The sequence below is a fragment of the Zootoca vivipara genome, chromosome 5, assembly GCF_965207765.1.
Source record: "Zootoca vivipara chromosome 5, rZooViv2.hap1.1, whole genome shotgun sequence".
NCBI classification, from domain to species: domain Eukaryota; kingdom Metazoa; phylum Chordata; class Lepidosauria; order Squamata; family Lacertidae; genus Zootoca; species Zootoca vivipara.
This window is the reverse complement of record NC_142588.1, coordinates 55,491,620-55,507,718: the sequence shown is the minus strand read 5'-3', so window position 1 is coordinate 55,507,718 and position 16,099 is coordinate 55,491,620. Positions and strand designations below refer to the sequence as shown.

Below are 16,099 nucleotides of genomic sequence, written 5' to 3'. Positions count from 1 at the left end.
AGGAAAGCATGCGCGCGGGGAGGAAGTCATGTGACAGCAGAGCTGGCCAATGAGACAACGGTTCAGCTCCCCGTTTTCGGTGGAGGAGACTTACTTCGGAAGGCGCGTTTCCCGCGAGGGAGGCCGCCGCTCAGACTCGCCCGGGGCGAGATGGCTCCCGCGCGGTACTGCGTCCCTGGTGGGTGACTGGGAGAGCTGGGGTGGGAGCATAGCTGCCAAGTTTTCCCTTTTCTCATGAGGAAGCCTATTCAGCATAAGGGAAAATCCCTTAAAAAAAGGGATAACTTGGCAGCTATGGGTGGGAGGCGTCATGGCTGGGTGCAGAAACGAAGTCGCGCGATCATTCTTTGGCGATCACTCGTAGCCGAGTATGATTGTCTTCCATGAATACGGTCTTAACAGTGAGTCCGTAAGTGACTGTGGAGGCCACATGTCCTTCCACAGTGGGGACATAGGTTTCCAGGTGGGAGTTGATCAAGGTGAGGGTTTGCCAAGCCTGCCTTCCTCTTAGCACGTTTCTCCCTTTCGTCCTGAGTTCGAGCCATGACATCTTTGGTAAAGGCTGTTCTCCAACTGAAGCGCTCGCAGGCCAGTGTTTCCCAGTTGTCGGGTGTTTATACTACATTTTTTTAAGATTTGCCTTGAGAGAGTCTTTAAACCTCTTTTGTTGACCAGGCAGCATTACGCTTTCCATTTTTAAGTTCGGAATAGAGCAGCTGCTTTGGAAGAAGATAATCAGGCATCCGAACAACATGACCAGTCCAACAAAGTTGATGTTGAAGAATCATTGCTTCAACACTGGTGATCTTTGCTTCTTCCAGTACACTGGCATTAGTTCACCTGTCTTCCCAAATGATGTGTAAATTTTTTCGGAGAAAAATGATGGAATCTTTTGAGGAGTTGGAGATGGCGTTTATAAGTGGTCCATGTTTATAACTCCAGGTAGCTCAACGGGAGAGGTATCTGGACAGTCCGTGTTCAGGATGGCAGCAGTGGCAAACTGCAACGCAGTTGCGCAGCTGAGTAATGTTAGGATTTGTGCCTCCTCTCCCTCCTGCCCCCATTTTAAACCATAGGAAAGTTTTTAATGTTTGATACGCACCTGTTAACAGCATGATGAGAGTCAATAAATGGGGCTGGGGGTACATGAGTTCCTGCTTTTCACTATGACAGCTTCTCCTGCTGTGTGTATTAACTGTTTGAGAGGACAGTCAACTCTAGGCAATGAGATGTTTGACTTGCATTCTGTCCTGCAGGAGAGAGACTCTGCAGCTTAGAGGAAGGAACCCCCGGAAGCGGCACCTACACCCGTCATGGTTCGATCTATGCCTCCTTGGCTGGTTGTCTCATGAAGAAAAGTGAGAATGGCATGGTGAGATTGAAGCAACCTCTGGGCAACAGTATGACGGTGTGGTGTAGTGGGAATTGCAAGGGCAGAATGCTTTGATGTGAGCAGTGCTAGTTCATAGTGTAGGACCAAGAGAGGAACCAAGTCACAGATTTGGGGAGGTGGGGAGTGCATAACTGTGACCTTGGATGAGTCAACATAGCTCAGTTGGTTAGAGCATGGTGCTGATCATGGCAAGGTTACAGGTTCGATCTCCGTATGGGACAGCTGCATATTCCTGCATTGCAGGGGGTTGGACTAGATCAGGCATCCCCAAACTGCGGCCCTCCAGATTTTTTGGCCTACAACTCCCATGATCCCTAGCTAACAGGACCAGTGGTCAGGGATGATGGGAATTGTAGTCCAAAACATCTGGAGGGCCAAAGTTTGGGGATGCCTGGACTAGATGATTCTCAGGGTCCTTTCCAACTCTACAGTATGATTCTGTGAATAGCTGTGGAGCTGTTCTGGGTCTCACAGATTCTTGACTGGAGATGGGTCTGTGCAAGAAGGCAGGTAAGCTTTATGTCATGTGAACTGGATGGTGCATGACACCCTATAAAGCCTGAAATATATCCTGCGGCACCTGTAGTGATTAGATGCTTACATTTATATTATCCTGTGAATCGCCCTGAGACCTGTGGGTATAGGGCGGTATACAAATTTAATAAATATGAGGAAGAAGAAGAAGAAGAAGAAGAAGAAGAAGAAGAAGAAGAAGAAGAAGAAGAAGAAGAAGAAGAAGAAGAAGAGGAAGAAGAAGTGGTGTACGATCAGCCGGTAATCCAGAAGAAGTTTTGAGACATGGTTATCTTATAGCAGGCATAGGCAAACTCAGCCCTCCAGATGTTTTGGGACTACAACTCCCATCATCCCTAGCTAACAGGACCAGTGGTCAGGGATGATGGGGGTTGTAGTCCTGTCTTATAGTGTCATCTTAACATTTGTAAGACAGTAGTTGTCAACCATGAGTCCCCCAGATTTGTTGAACTACACCTATTATCCCTGGCCATTGGATAAAATGGATGGGGTTGATTGGAGTTTTAGTCCATCCACACCTGAGGACTCGTGGTTGATGAGCACCACTCTAAAGCAATGCATCAAATAAATCATGACTAGTCTTTTTTGCTTCTCTTTAGCTCCCAGTGGTTTCTGTGATGCGGGACGTGGAATCTCAGCTTCTTCCTGATGTGGGAGCTACAGTGACGTGCAAGGTAACCTCATTTCTATCTTGGCACAGTAGAATTGTCTTTCATTCATCTACTCCTGGCCTCCCTTATCTCACTGGGTTGTTAGGAGGATAATATGGAGAGGAGAACCATGTTTGCAACCTTGACTAGCTTTGCGGGGAAAGGATATAGATGTCTTATATATAATAAAATGGTATGGATGTTTTCACACAGCAGTTTGCTTGGCTGGTGGCACTGCAAACTACAGTGTGACAACAGACTTCTGAGAGCCACTTGCCCATCACAGCAGTGTTGGGGGATGAGACAAAGGTGGTAGGAGGAGAGAGATGGAGGCAGGTGTCTGGCATGGAAGAATGGCCAGGAAGGGTTAGGCAGCAGCCCAGCAACCATCCTGCTCTGCTGCTGCCTGTCTCTCCAGTGACACCATTTCGGCCTTAGCAACATCAGAGGATAAGAGAATTGGAGGAGAGAGACGGGATGGAAGCCTAGGTGAGCTGAGGGCAAACTAATGGGACCAGGTAGTGGTGGTTTGATGTGCTCTAATGGGAGGGGTTGACTTGGTGAGGCATAAGAGGAGGGGGGTTGACAAGTGGGTGGGTGTAGCTGGCAAGTGCAGTGAGCAGGAGCTCAGCCCCTAGTAATAAATATCAGGGCTCTTGGTCTGTTCAGGCCCTGAATACCAGAAGCCCAAGTTCCTTCATTTGCAAGTCCAATATAAATCTTGCGAGCATTGCCCTTGCCAGAACAAAGTGTTGTTGATGGAAAGGAAGAAGCACGTACTTCATCTCAAAAACTAGCTTTGATTTTTCTCCTCCACAGAGCAGAAAGCATCACCGACTGCAATCCTAAAATTACTTTTGTTACTTGGAAAAAGGGGAGGGGGAATTGCTGAGGCATTGAAGTTACTGTTCCCTGTGATTGCTCCGTTCAATTTGTTTAATCTGAAATTCAGTTATGGTTTTCTCTCCCCTTTTTCCCACCCCCAATATTCCCACCCAGGTTTGCAGCATTAACTCTCGTTTTGCCAAGGTGCACATCTTGTATGTTGGCTCTACGCCATTAAAATCCCCATTCCGTGGAACTATCCGGTAGGAAGACAACTTTGTTGTGGGGGCTTCTTCTGAGGTGTTGGGTGTCTGCGCTTTTAAAGAGGAGAAAAGGCCAGCCCTTATAAATATTTTGTTTTACTCTCAGCATTAGCACTTGAGCGCTAGTGGGAATTGTTTTATTTATGTTCCTTTCATTTATATAATTTTGTGGTGGAACCCAAGGCAGTGTTTGAATCCCAGGCAGTCATCTGTCTAGGCATAAGCAAGACCCAGATCTACTTTGTTCAGTAAAGTGCTTGCCCTCATGTTCAGACTTTTTGGTTTTTCATCTAAACTAGCTAACTCTTCCTCCAAAAGCTGCTTCTGCTTCTTTGGCAATCGCTTATAGCTGAGTCAGTATAGTCAGTTTTCTTTTAGGGGAGGGAGAGGAGGACTAGGGTGAACTCTTACCTTCTCTTCTCCTGCTGCAGGAGAGAAGATGTCAGAGCTACAGAGAAAGACAAGGTCAGTGGAATAAACATTTTGGTTACATGTGATGGGAATAGGTAGTATACCTAATGCGCATAGCCAGGAGCATTTCTTCCTGGCACGAATACATACATGTGTGTGGCGGACTAGGACATGGGAGACCTTGGGCTAGTCACCATCTCTCTGCCTAACCTACCTCACAGGGTTGCTGTGAAGACAGTATGGAGAGGGGGACAAGTGGGTTTGCCACCTTGAGCTCATTGGAGAAAACCGTGCGATAAAAATAATAATAAAATCATTACTGCTCTTGGGGGAACTTACCTGAGGAAGAGCAAAACCTTGTGGGGGCAAGAGGATATTTAGCAATGCCTCTTTTTGTACGTTTGTTGAAGAAAAGGCTTGTGGTTTCTAGATAAATGATATCTTAGCACAAGATCTGATGGATGTCCTCTTCGTGTTCAAATCGGCCATGTTTCACTGCACACTTTCCCTTGAAGTTGTCTCAGTATTTTGCTTTTCACACTTTCTTTCCTTCCCACCTCATGCATGGTGACAGGTAGAGGTTTACAAGAGTTTCCGCCCAGGAGATATTGTTTTGGCCAAAGTTGTATCCTTGTTTCTTCCTTTATGTGCTATGTATGTATGTATGTGCTAGCTGGAAGAGAAATCTTTAGGTATTGCACCTTAACTCAACCTGTGGGGCTAGATCTCTCTGGGTGATGCACAGTCCAACTATTTGCTGACAACAGCGGAAAATGAGCTGGGGGTAGTGGTGGCTCATAGTGAAGCAGGTAAGACCAGTCTTGTTCCAAGCAGGTTGTACATAATGCTGAAATCTACTGAACATGCCAACATATTCTGGACCTCTTAAATGTATGATTAAGGAAGCAGCATTAGTAACATCACTACTTATATCTGGGGGTCTCAGGGTGGTCACAAGGCACCTTTAATGAGTGGAGGAACCCTTCTTTCCCTGGGAAGTGTGTCTGTGTAACTATAGATTTCTGTTCTGATTTCAGGGGTACAGATGGTGCCAATCAGCTGGTGTGAAATGCAGTGCCCCAGTACACATAGCAAGGAACTGCGCAAGGTAGCCAGAGTACAGCCCCAGTTTCTGCAGACGTAGTGACTGATGTATGCCCAAAGATGCACAGCAAGTACATGAGAGGCTTTGCTACAGCTTGCAAGCTTAGTGGGGCATGGAAGCAGCCTCCTTTGCTGTTGCAGATTATGAGTGTGCAAAACAGAGCTGGGCCACTTTCGCTTCTGGAATGGTCTGGGAAAGAAAAGTTGATGACAACTCCTGATTCCTCTTAACTGTTGTACTGTTTTATAAACCAACCAACTCTTCCCTGTCTTTCCTGCCTGATTTTAATCTTAACACCTGGTAAAGGACAAATAAAACTGTCTTCCATTCTTCCTTTCTGAGCCATAAGCAGTTCTGTTTTTTTTATCCTTAATGAATACCACCTATAGGCTATATAAAAGTTTTTCTCTAGAGAAGGTTAACTTCCTCCTTTGAACTTGGGTCCATTTAGTCCTAGATAAGTTTGATCTAGTGAACCCCCTGCCCTTGTTGGAGGATGTTATTGAGAAGCAAGGGTGGTGATTAGGTGTGCAGGATCCCAGGCAGTGCTCAAGCTCTGAAGTAGATAGCTCCAAGGCACTCGAGGGGGAGAACCAAAGGAATGAATGCCTAGTCACAAAGGAAATTTGATATTGTTCCTATCTAAACATAAATGGTTAAGTGTAAGTAAACCAGGATTAGCCTTTGTGTTCCCTCCTCTTTCTCTTGTGTTCACATTTTCTGTATACAGTACTGGCTTATGTTTAGTATCCACAGTATTGCAATGTTTTGACATTCCCATGTAAACTAGTTACCAAATCTGAAAACATAATGGTTTGAATCCCTCTCTTTGCCAGCAGGGCCACGTGGAAGAGAAATCCCGTACTTGGGAACTATATTTCTCTGTTGATCTGTAGCAGTTGTGTGTGTGTAAGCCAGTGTTTCTCAACCTTTTTTGGGCCAAGGCACACTTGTTCCATGAAAAAAATCACGAGGCACACCACCATTTAAAAAGTTAAAAAAATTAACTCTGCCGCCCTATGTTGACTATATAATTATGACTGTATGCAATCTCATTAAGAGCTGAATACCCATTTCTGGTTTTCTTTTAAAGAAAGGTATTACCTGCTTGACATTTTACATCATACTGTATTAGAAATCTATTGGTGTGCATTACTTACACAATTTTCAGTATCCAGCCTGGTCAGTAACCTTTGTTCTTTATTAACTTTCCATTAAAAATATTTTTTCTTAAACAATGGTATTTAAAAGATTTCCCTGCACAGCAGTTTGCCACGACTGAAAGATGTGCTACATACAAGGCCTCAACTTCGAACTTTTTTTTTCAGCAGCCAGGTATCAAAACTCCTTAATGGCCCAAACCATCTCTGTCTCATCAAAAACCTCACTCCTGCTCACTAAATGCTGACAGGATCGGCCACATTATTACACACAGCTTCAACGCGAACAAAGGGCAGCCTTGCCACTTCCTCCAGGGAGCTGCTTCTCCACCCCACCCCCACCCCCAAATGCAATGTTACTATTTACACACAAACACACACGTTATCAGTTTACTGCGGGGGAACTGCAGTGCATGCTCCCGAGCGAGCAAAACAAAAACAAGCCCATCCACGCAAGAAAGACCTCGTCCTGGAAGACAGCGCAACCGCTCGCTCGCAAGTTTGTTCTGCAAACCTCGTCGGGGGCCGGAAGGAGGCTCTTCGCAGCCGCTGGGTCATACGGCTGTGGCGAAACCCCCACCCCCACCAGCAAATGCAAAGGGAACCCCCCTTCTCCATCCCAGGCCTTGCATTCTAATAAACAGGCCGCCGAGGCCGCCTCCCGCTTAGGAGGAGAGAAAGACGCGAGGCGGCGGGAAGGGGCAGAGAGCTCTGCTTTGTCGCTTCCTTACCCGGAGCCTCAGGCATCGGGGGGACGCGGCGCTCGCACCCAGGTGGCATAAAGGGCAGCAGCGCGGGAGGCGGGAAAGAGGGAGAAGAGCGGAGGCGGCCGCGACTAGGCCGAGCGGCGGCTGGGCGGGAGGCGCAGGCAGGACCCGAGTCGGCCGGCGGCGGGAACGGAAGCAGCGTCGTGACCCGTCCGGCTTCAAATTGCCCTTCTCCCCGCCGCACGTCGCGGCACACCAGCCAGTGTCTCGCGGCACACTATTGTGCCGCGGAACAGCGGTTGAGAAACTGGTGTAAGCCAACAGGGACCCCGACCACCTGCAATGCTCACCTTGGGAGTGGTTTGGGGATCAGCTAGTAACACTTGTCCTTATATAGACTTTACCTACTTGGGCTCCACAGCCAGTAGTTTTAAGATGGAACAAAAGATGCCTGGGTCCTTTTCAGACCCGCTTGGATTGGATAGATACTGTGACTAAATGGGAAAGGAGAGATGGAAGAATCAGCATGGGGGGGAACAAGTAACACTATTCCTTGGAATCAATAAGATTGTACAGACACAGCAGCTATTGCACATAATTCCTTTATTTTACTGAGATTAGGGCAAATGCAGCCATTGTACAGTGAAGTGAGCTCCAGTGTAAACCTGCCCTAAATCAGGCAGGGATACCACACAGACTGTGGGGCAGAAAAGCAACACATGATGATACACAGTATCTGGGCTTACTGGCACTACACAGCGAAGTTATGGGATTGCAGCTGGAGATTCCAGGGTGGGTGGTGGTCCCTTTTCTCTTCCCCTAGCTTCACCCCTTCCTACAATCGTTTTGAAGGCAATGAAATAACGAGCTGGCTATTGTTACCTAATACAGAATCAGACGTAACTCCAGGGACAACTAAAAATAAAAAAGACTGTTTAGCAAAATTACATGCTCTCTTTAAAAAGACCCATAAAAAATAAATGGTCCTTGAGCATCCCTGTTGTGCTGTCTGAAGCACCCCTAGCTAGCCTTAATCAGGAGTGACCAAACCAAATTGAGCAACACTACTACAGCTGCCACATAAAATGGAAAGAAGGCAGGAGGGGCTCTCTCTTCGGAATGCTTGGGGATTTCCCCCCTTCCCTTTAGCAGCATCGCATTCCATGGCGCTAGGGTTTGCTCATCTGCCAGACCCCCGTGCTGGACTGTGGTCCACATCCCTAGTGTATCTAGCCATATCCTGCTGGGGGGGGAAGTGAATGTGGAAGGACGTTGGTCTTGAAGGAAAGATCGAGGCCCCAGGAAGCTTCACCTCCTTTGGCTCGTCTGCCCAGTCCCTCAGGCTGTGGCAGGCATGTGCTGGGAAGGAAAGGGGTGAGGGGGGGAATCTTCTACTGAGTACTTGGCTTTGCCTTCACTTCTTGACCTTGCCCTGGGCAGCCACAGCTTCCATGGCCTTGCGGACAGTCTCCTCATCCCCAAGGAACTGCATGGGCTTGATGGGCTTCAGATTTTTGTCCAGCTCATAGACAATGGGGATTCCAGTGGGCAGGTTCAGTTCCATGATTGCTGCCTCAGACATTCCTGCAAAGAGCAAGGGGTGAATCACACCAGGAGCTTGGTTATAGTGCCCCTCCCAAGGACTGTTAGAAGGCAACCCTCTTGGGGCTTGCCTTTAGACTTGGCCAGGCTTGTGCTGCCTTGGGTGTCTCAAGTCACAAGCAGACTCACCTTCTAGATGCTTGACAATGCCTCGCAGACTGTTGCCATGTGCAGCAATGAGCACACGTTTGCCTTCCTTGATCTGAGGAACAATTTCCTCATTCCAGAAGGGCAGGGCCCGAGCGATGGTATCTTTCAGGCTCTCACATGTAGGCAACTGATCTTCAGTGAGGTCAGCATAGCGACGATCCTGCGGAAGAATATGGGGTGGCCTTTTAAGACACGATTTCTGCTTCCTGGAGATGCTCAAAGTCACCTACTTAGGGAGATCTACGAAGCACCTTCTCTTTGGAATAATTTCTTCTTTGGCCTGTGCTACCACATGCTCCAGCTGTGAACCATGCTCGCTGGTTGCCTGTGTTACTGGACATTTTAAAATAGACACTTTACAGGAGCCTATCTAAGCATTTGTTTTTCCTCTGGGCTCTGGTCAGCGGCCCTTCCTTACGTCTCATATCAACAGCATGCTAGGCCTTAAATAATAATTGTTTGCCCAAACCAACATTTTCTATTTGTCCTCCCAGGTGTGGTATGAAGCTATTAATGTTTGGAAAATCACAGAGCTGGAGGGTACCCTAAAGATAATCTAGTTCTTACTCACTGCAGCATCTGCAATATACGATACAACTGCAGTATCTCTGGCAAATGGCCATCCGGTCTCTGCTTAAATGCCTCCAGGGTATGCAAACCAAGCACTTCCCCATAGCAATCTGTTGCAATGTCAAACGCACAGCTTGTGCTGTGCGAAGGTTTCTCCTAACATTTAGCCAAAATCCACTTCTCTGCAGTTTCTACACACTGCTTTGGCTCTTCAGCAACCTGTGCTATAGAAGTTGCCTCTTTTACAGCCATTATCCCAATTTCATTGCCTATTGCACTTAACCTGATTGGCCTGTTTGATTTCATTGCCTATTTTCAATTTCATTACCTATTGTACTCAGCTGTTTTAGCTTTTCAGTGCCTGCAGATGGTACCGGTATTATAATCCACACTAATGTGATCGGATGAAACCAAGCCTGTGATCTGACCATCTCACATGGTAAAACCATTAACAAACATGTTGTTCTATAGATGGAAGATTCCAGCCCCTCCACGAATATAACCTTGACTGTTGTCACCATGCAGTACAAACATCAATGAAAGGGCACAATGTAAATGATTAATTGCATGAAAGGGGCAAGTTCCATTAAATTGTCAAAACAGTGCAGGAGTGACACCCCATATAAAACCAGCAATTAGCAAGGACAACCGTAGGACTCCCAAAATAACTGGACAAAGGGAAAGTAATGTAAGGGCAAAAGTCCAAGCAATGGAGAAGATGGGAGTCCAATGAATCCATGGCTCTGGGGCAACAATGGGCAGAAACAGGAAGGTGTTGTAGAAGTCACATCCTGTTCACAGGGTACCGCTGCATGACAACTTCCAAATGATCCATCCCCCCCCCTGCCCCCCACGCCACTAATGGACTAGAGTTTCCCAGCTCACCTTGCTGATGGTACTGTAGAAAGGGTGATCAGGCTCCATTGGGGGTGGCGGAATGTCAAAGGAACGCCTCCAGATCTTCACCTGGGCCTCACCGTGTTTAGCCGCCGTCTCAGCCTTGTTAAGGCCTGTCAGGCCACCGTAGTGCCTCTCATTGAGGCGCCAGGTCCTCACTACGGGTAGCCACATCTGATCGATGACATCCAGCACAGTCCAGAGGGTGCGGATTGCCCTCTTCTGCACAGATGTGAAGCAGATGTCGAACTCATAACCAGCATCTGGAAGGGCCCAGAGAGTACAATGCTTATCTTATTTGAAGCATGCTTTATCCCAAATGCTCTGCAACACATTAACACCTTAGTGTGGAAGCCCCTCAATGTTTCACTGACATAGGTAGTCACCCACCAAATCCAGGCGGTGGGGGGAGACAGGCCTGACTCTAGGGGTAGTCTCGGTGGCACGGGGCCGGCAGGAGGGTGCTGCGCGGCAAAGCCGCACGGAAGCCGAGCTGCGCCCGCCCACCAGGGCGGGGGCGCCAGAGTGATCTCTGCGCCATGGTGCCAGGGCGCCCGACCGGCTTGAGACGGCCCTGGGGGGAGAATCCAGTAAATGCTCCCCCGACAAAGTGAAGACTGAGTAGCAGGGGTAACAAACAAATAGGTACGTTTACTAATCATATGTTGAGGTTACTATTACCAAGTTCCAGTGCTGAAATTAGCAGCAAACTCAGCTAAAGACAGTGGTGCCTTGCTTAACGAATGCCCTGCTTAACGAAATTCCCGCTTAACGGAAGGATTTTTCGAGCAGAGGTTGCCTCGCCAGACGAATGTGTTTTACGAAAAATTCGTCTAGCGAATCCCATAGGAATGCATTGAAATTCAATTAATCCTATGGGCAAAAAGAAGTAAAAAAAATTTCAGTGCATTCCTATGGGATTCGCTAGACAAATTTTTCGCTATCAGAAAAGACCCGTGGAACAAATTAATTTCGTCTAGCGAGGCACCACTGTACTGCACATTTCATCTTCCACTTTACAATGTAGCTGGCTCGTTTTGGCCAGCTACATTAAAACCCAGTAAAGTGGAAAGATGAAATGCTTATGTAATCATTGGGGCGGGGGAGGAATCTGAACAGCAGCCACGCTCTGCTCACCAAGAGGAGAGGAAACAACCAGTCACCTCTATCTAAAAGAAAGAGGTTATGTTGTAGTGTAGCCTTAACAACACGTCCTTACAATCATTTGTCTGCTCCCATGTGCCTGATTGTCCCATTCTGTAGAAAGGAAGAGAGGTTCTGTGCAATAATGCCAACCAATGTCAGGGTGGGGAAAGCAGTAATTGTGCAACACAGAAGATGAAACCGGACAAAGGCAAGCAAAGGGCAAGTCATGCGCCATTGCATGCAAATGTCTTTTTTGCAAACAACACCCACCCAACCCTGGATGATCCCTTAAGAGGGCACCAGAAATTAACAATAACAGCATTAGAAATTAACAATAATCGACACTTTTTAATGCAGGGCTTTTTATTCTGCTTACTCAAAACGCTCTACGCAATTCTCAAAGAAGGGCAGAACCCAGATAGATAATTATAATGCACAAAAACTGGAACTGGCCAGGCTGTTTCTTGAGCCTGCAGAAGACATGCTGTCCCTACCTTAGTTGCTTCCTGGAGCTCTTCCCCCCACCCCACCCCCCACATTTCCTGTAACAATAATGAGCACAAGCCTTCTCTCTCTCTCTCTCTCTGCAAGACAGAATGACTCAGCTGCTCCTGCTATATTTCCATATCAAAGGCCCAGCAAGACTGCCAATGCAATCCTGCAGGGTGGCCAAGCGCAGGGTGCATGTGTAAGGAATGCAGGGAAGCGATACTCTCATGCCATATTAAGGCTTCTCCTATTTCCAGCAAGCCTTTTATCTTTATCTCCCTCTGTATAGGACAGTAATTTTTTAATTGGCCTTTTAAATTGCTGTAATTTTATTGCTTTAAAGTAATTTTATTGCTGTTGTTTTTATTCCAAAAGAGCTTTGAGATGTTCCATGAGAAGCAATTATTAGATTAAATTAAATAATATTACGCTGCTGTGGAGATTTCCTTGAGAGGCAATGGGGGCATGCCTTGATTCAGACCGAAACAGTGCCCCCAAAATGCGTAAAGTGACCTAGCCAAGGTCGCGCAGCCGGAGCGGGGTGGGGGACATGGCTAGAGAGGCAGCTGCCCCTTTTCACACCGGGAGAGTAGCCTATACCACCCTCTCTATGTAGGCCGTGACGCCTTTGGCGAGTGAACAAGCGGCACGTTTTCAGTCAATTCATCCTGCCGCCCAGAGGAATCAGATGCAATCCCTGTTATGCTTGGCACAGATTTAGCCCGAGGCTATTCGGGGCCAAGAGGCGTCACAATCTCTGAAAGGAGTAAGGCCGGAGTTCCGGCTAGCCTAGGACGCCCCCACCCCACGCTTCAGTGCCGGCTGGAGGGAGCTGCGTTTCGATTCTTCAGCGGGGAGGCCGATGCACGAGCTTCAGGAAACCTCTCCTTTGTCCTACTTCACATCTTTCCGAGCGAGAGACTTGCCGTTCAAACGGCCGAGAACACGTGTCCCTCCCAGAAACGTGTCCAACTCCCGGTTTCGCTTCGAAACCCCCCAAACCATTCTGGCCTTCCATTCCCCTCCCAACAAGAGTAAGCCCCCTCCGGGAAGTAGAGCATCCTTGCCAATTCCACGCACGCTTACTGGAGAGCCAGTGAAACTGAATTCAGCGGGGCTTACTTCCGAGTACAGTGGTACCTCGGGTTACAAACGCTTCAGGTTACAAATGCTTCAGGTTACAGACTCCGCTAACCCAGAAATAGTACCTCGAGTTAAGAACTTTGCTTCAGGATGAGAACAGAAATCGGGCTCCAGCGGTGCGGTGGCAGTAGGAGCCCTCATTAGCTAAAGTGGTGTCTCAGGTTAAGAACAGTTTCAGGTTAAGAACGGACCTCCAGAATGAATTAAGTTCTTAACCAGAGGTACCACTGTACTGTAGACCCAATTCTTGCGCGGAGAGAACGCGGAAGCTCACCACGTGGCTAAAGCAGGAGAAAGGGAACACCCGCACGCCCAAACCTCCTTCTTCATCGCCCGCTACTGGGACACTCCGTGGTCCAAAGATGACCCGCAAGAGCTTCTGGCTTTGCTCTGATACCATCCCGACCCCTGCGCTGAGTTCTGGTCCGCCTCCCCGTTTCCCCCGGGATGAGAGCCTCCAAGCATCCCCATCTCGCTCCGCCTGCTGCAGCCTCCCGGCTCCCCAGCCCCCAGCGCCGCACCCCGGTCCCCTTCACCTCTCAGCGCTTCTCCGCCGCGCCGCGCCTCTTCCTGCCCCGCCGGGCTAAGGTCTGCGTCGTACCAGCCGCTGAAGCGGTTCTCGAGGTTCCAGGCGCTCTCGCCGTGCCGAACCAAAACTAGCCTGTAAGCAGCAGCCATGGCGGGAACCGAGAAGCTGGGATGCGATGCAAGCGCCGAAGATGCACTCTGCACACTGCGACGCCACCGACCGGGAGACTCTCGGCCAGGAAAGGGGCGTGCGCCCAAAGACGTGGTGGCGCAGCTTACGCATCCCCACAGAAAGGCAGCGGACAAATTCCGGGCTCGCTTTTCGCATAACGTTTTTCTACCCAAGAGAAATGAGGGTTGCCCATCAAGAAAGAAAGAAATCTAAGGTTTTGGCTTAGTTGTGATTGGGCAGCAGAGCTCCCTCTCGCCAAACGCAGCAGCCAAGATAGGTGTGCAGAACTTGTCGTGTGAAAATTATATTTAAGGCATGTTTTTATTAAATTATAAGCGCACCGCATCGCCGATTTCGGCTGTAAACAAGTCCGAGGAGGGGGTAATTTAAGTATTGTATATGTGTGGCAACCTTAAGAGTGTTTTCTATGGGGCTTTTTTTGGTTGGAAACAAGGCTCAGGCCCATCGCTAGTTTGCAAGTGGGCTTCTAAGGGGTTATATGAAATAACTGGCTAATGGCCGAGCAATGTGTCAGTGTACTGAAACTATGTTAAATAGCACCTGCTACATAAAATAAGATATGGATTACAAAGGAGCACGCTATATAAAAATTCTGAATGTCTCCATTCACTGACTTCTCTGAGCAGTTTTTCCAACCCAGGAGAAACTAAAACCACTTCTAAAGGAGCCAGGAAGTTTGCCTCCAGATATTTGAATTGTGTGTCTGCATCTTTACAATCTCTATGGGCATTCTAGCCCCACTGGACCCCTCCCTCCGGATTCAGTTTTGCGCATGCTCTGATTTTCGGTCCGGCCGTCTGTGTCTCAGACTGGAATTCATACGTGCGTTTTTTAGGAGGAACTATGAAGGTTTGGCGCATGCGTCCAGAAGGAAGTGTCTGGTCGCTCCCTCCGGCTCGGCGCTCACGAAGCGCACGCGAAGGGCAACGTGACCTTCATCCGCTGGGATGGTCACCATTGCAAAGTGCCTGGGCATCCCCTACGGGCGGTGCTAGAGGGGGCGCAGGGGGAAAGTGCCCCCCAAAATTAATTAGCTGGCCCTCACTCCACCCCCTTCAACTGCTAGACACCTGTCACTAACATTACTGTAATTTTTCTGCCAGAGATCATAACGTGGGGACATAACTTGCTCATCCAGAAATATACTTTGCTCCTTTTCTGCCCCCCTCCCTCAGTTTTATCTTCATCCCCTGGACTGCTCTGTTTTTAAATTTCACCCTTAATTCAAGATGTTATTTAACACAGCAATGAGGATAGATCCCTAATGAGCCAGACTGGGCAGATTAGAGTTGGATCATAAGGGGAGCCATACATTACAGATGGGATCCTTCAAAATGAGCACCAGCTTGCTTAGGATGAATGCCTTAAATTAGAACCACCACATGCTAATGAAGACACTTAACACCTATAACACAGGCTCATAGCCAGTTCACGCAACAGGGGTTTGCAACTTTGCATGCTTGAATGTTCCTCTTGGGTGGCAGGGGATTCTGCCTCTAGAAAACTAGAGTGTAAAGGAATGAAAGTCCCACCTTAATTTCTTCCTATCGTGCTCAAAGCAGGACAGATATCTGACCGCACCCCACCCCAGCTACAGTGATACTAGCCTGAAAAAACCTTCACAAAAATGTATGAGAGAATGTGATGCTAACAACTGTTATAAGCAAAAAAAATCTTCTCAATACCAAAACGAAGGTCTTCTAGGCTTGCGTGTTGAGCATGCTGCTTTGTGGAAGTGAGTCATGGGCAGGAGTGACACCCTAATGCCTTCCATATGTACTGCGTCAGGAAGATTTGGGGAATCACATGGCAGGACAGAGTCTGAAATAAATATGTTCTCTCTCAAGCCCACATTCCCAGCCTATTTGCAGGATCTCCAAGGTTTTCTACCGGTACAAGGAACTGGCTTCAGGAACTACACCAACTCTGTGTTACAAAGATGTCCGCAAACACGACATGAAGGTTGACAATATTAATCTTGCAGTGTGGGAATCCCTTGCAGACGATCACAGTGCCTGGAGATAGACAGACAGGTTGTGTATCCACAGCATGGACCAGAGGAGGAATGAACACTGGGATGAGCACATCATGGTGCACCTGTAACAGATGTCTTCCCCTCATAGGTGCCAACTCCAACATGAGCACCCACAAAATTCCCCATGAAGGGGCTTGGCACCCACAAATGTTGGTGTCAGGGCCATCCACACTGCATGGCCCCCATGGCCCCGGCACCCATGGTCACAGGTCCAAGTTGCACTCCTGCTTCCTCTGCCCCACCTGCAATAAAACATGTATTTCCTGTATTGGTATCTACAGCTACCGACACAGCAGAT

General features: G+C 48.1%; 2 protein-coding genes across 3 annotated transcripts; one reads left to right on the top strand and one right to left on the bottom strand.

Annotated features, from left to right (window-relative positions):
- Positions 1-32: 32 nt before the first annotated feature.
- EXOSC1 (exosome component 1) lies at positions 33-5,514 on the top strand. Of its 2 annotated transcripts, XM_035133018.3 has the most exons (8): positions 33-178; positions 1,257-1,372; positions 2,527-2,601; positions 3,577-3,665; positions 4,097-4,130; positions 4,651-4,701; positions 4,801-4,885; positions 5,114-5,514. In XM_035133018.3, exons 1-8 carry the CDS (start codon positions 151-153, stop codon positions 5,218-5,220), a joined length of 585 nt encoding a protein of 194 aa, XP_034988909.1. In that variant the 5' UTR covers positions 33-150; the 3' UTR covers positions 5,221-5,514. The 2 variants fall into 2 exon arrangements, with proteins under 2 accessions (XP_034988909.1, XP_088526825.1); XM_088670699.1 differs by lacking the exon at positions 1,257-1,372.
- A 2,120-nt stretch (positions 5,515-7,634) lies between these two features.
- Positions 7,635-13,765, bottom strand: PGAM1 (phosphoglycerate mutase 1). Its single transcript, XM_035133017.3, has 4 exons — positions 13,582-13,765; positions 10,256-10,530; positions 8,780-8,960; positions 7,635-8,632 (listed from the first exon to the last, which is right to left on the bottom strand). The coding sequence occupies exons 1-4, from the start codon at positions 13,721-13,723 to the stop codon at positions 8,463-8,465; spliced, it is 768 nt and encodes a 255-aa protein (XP_034988908.1). The 5' UTR covers positions 13,724-13,765; the 3' UTR covers positions 7,635-8,462.
- Between the last annotated feature and the right edge of the window lie 2,334 nt (positions 13,766-16,099).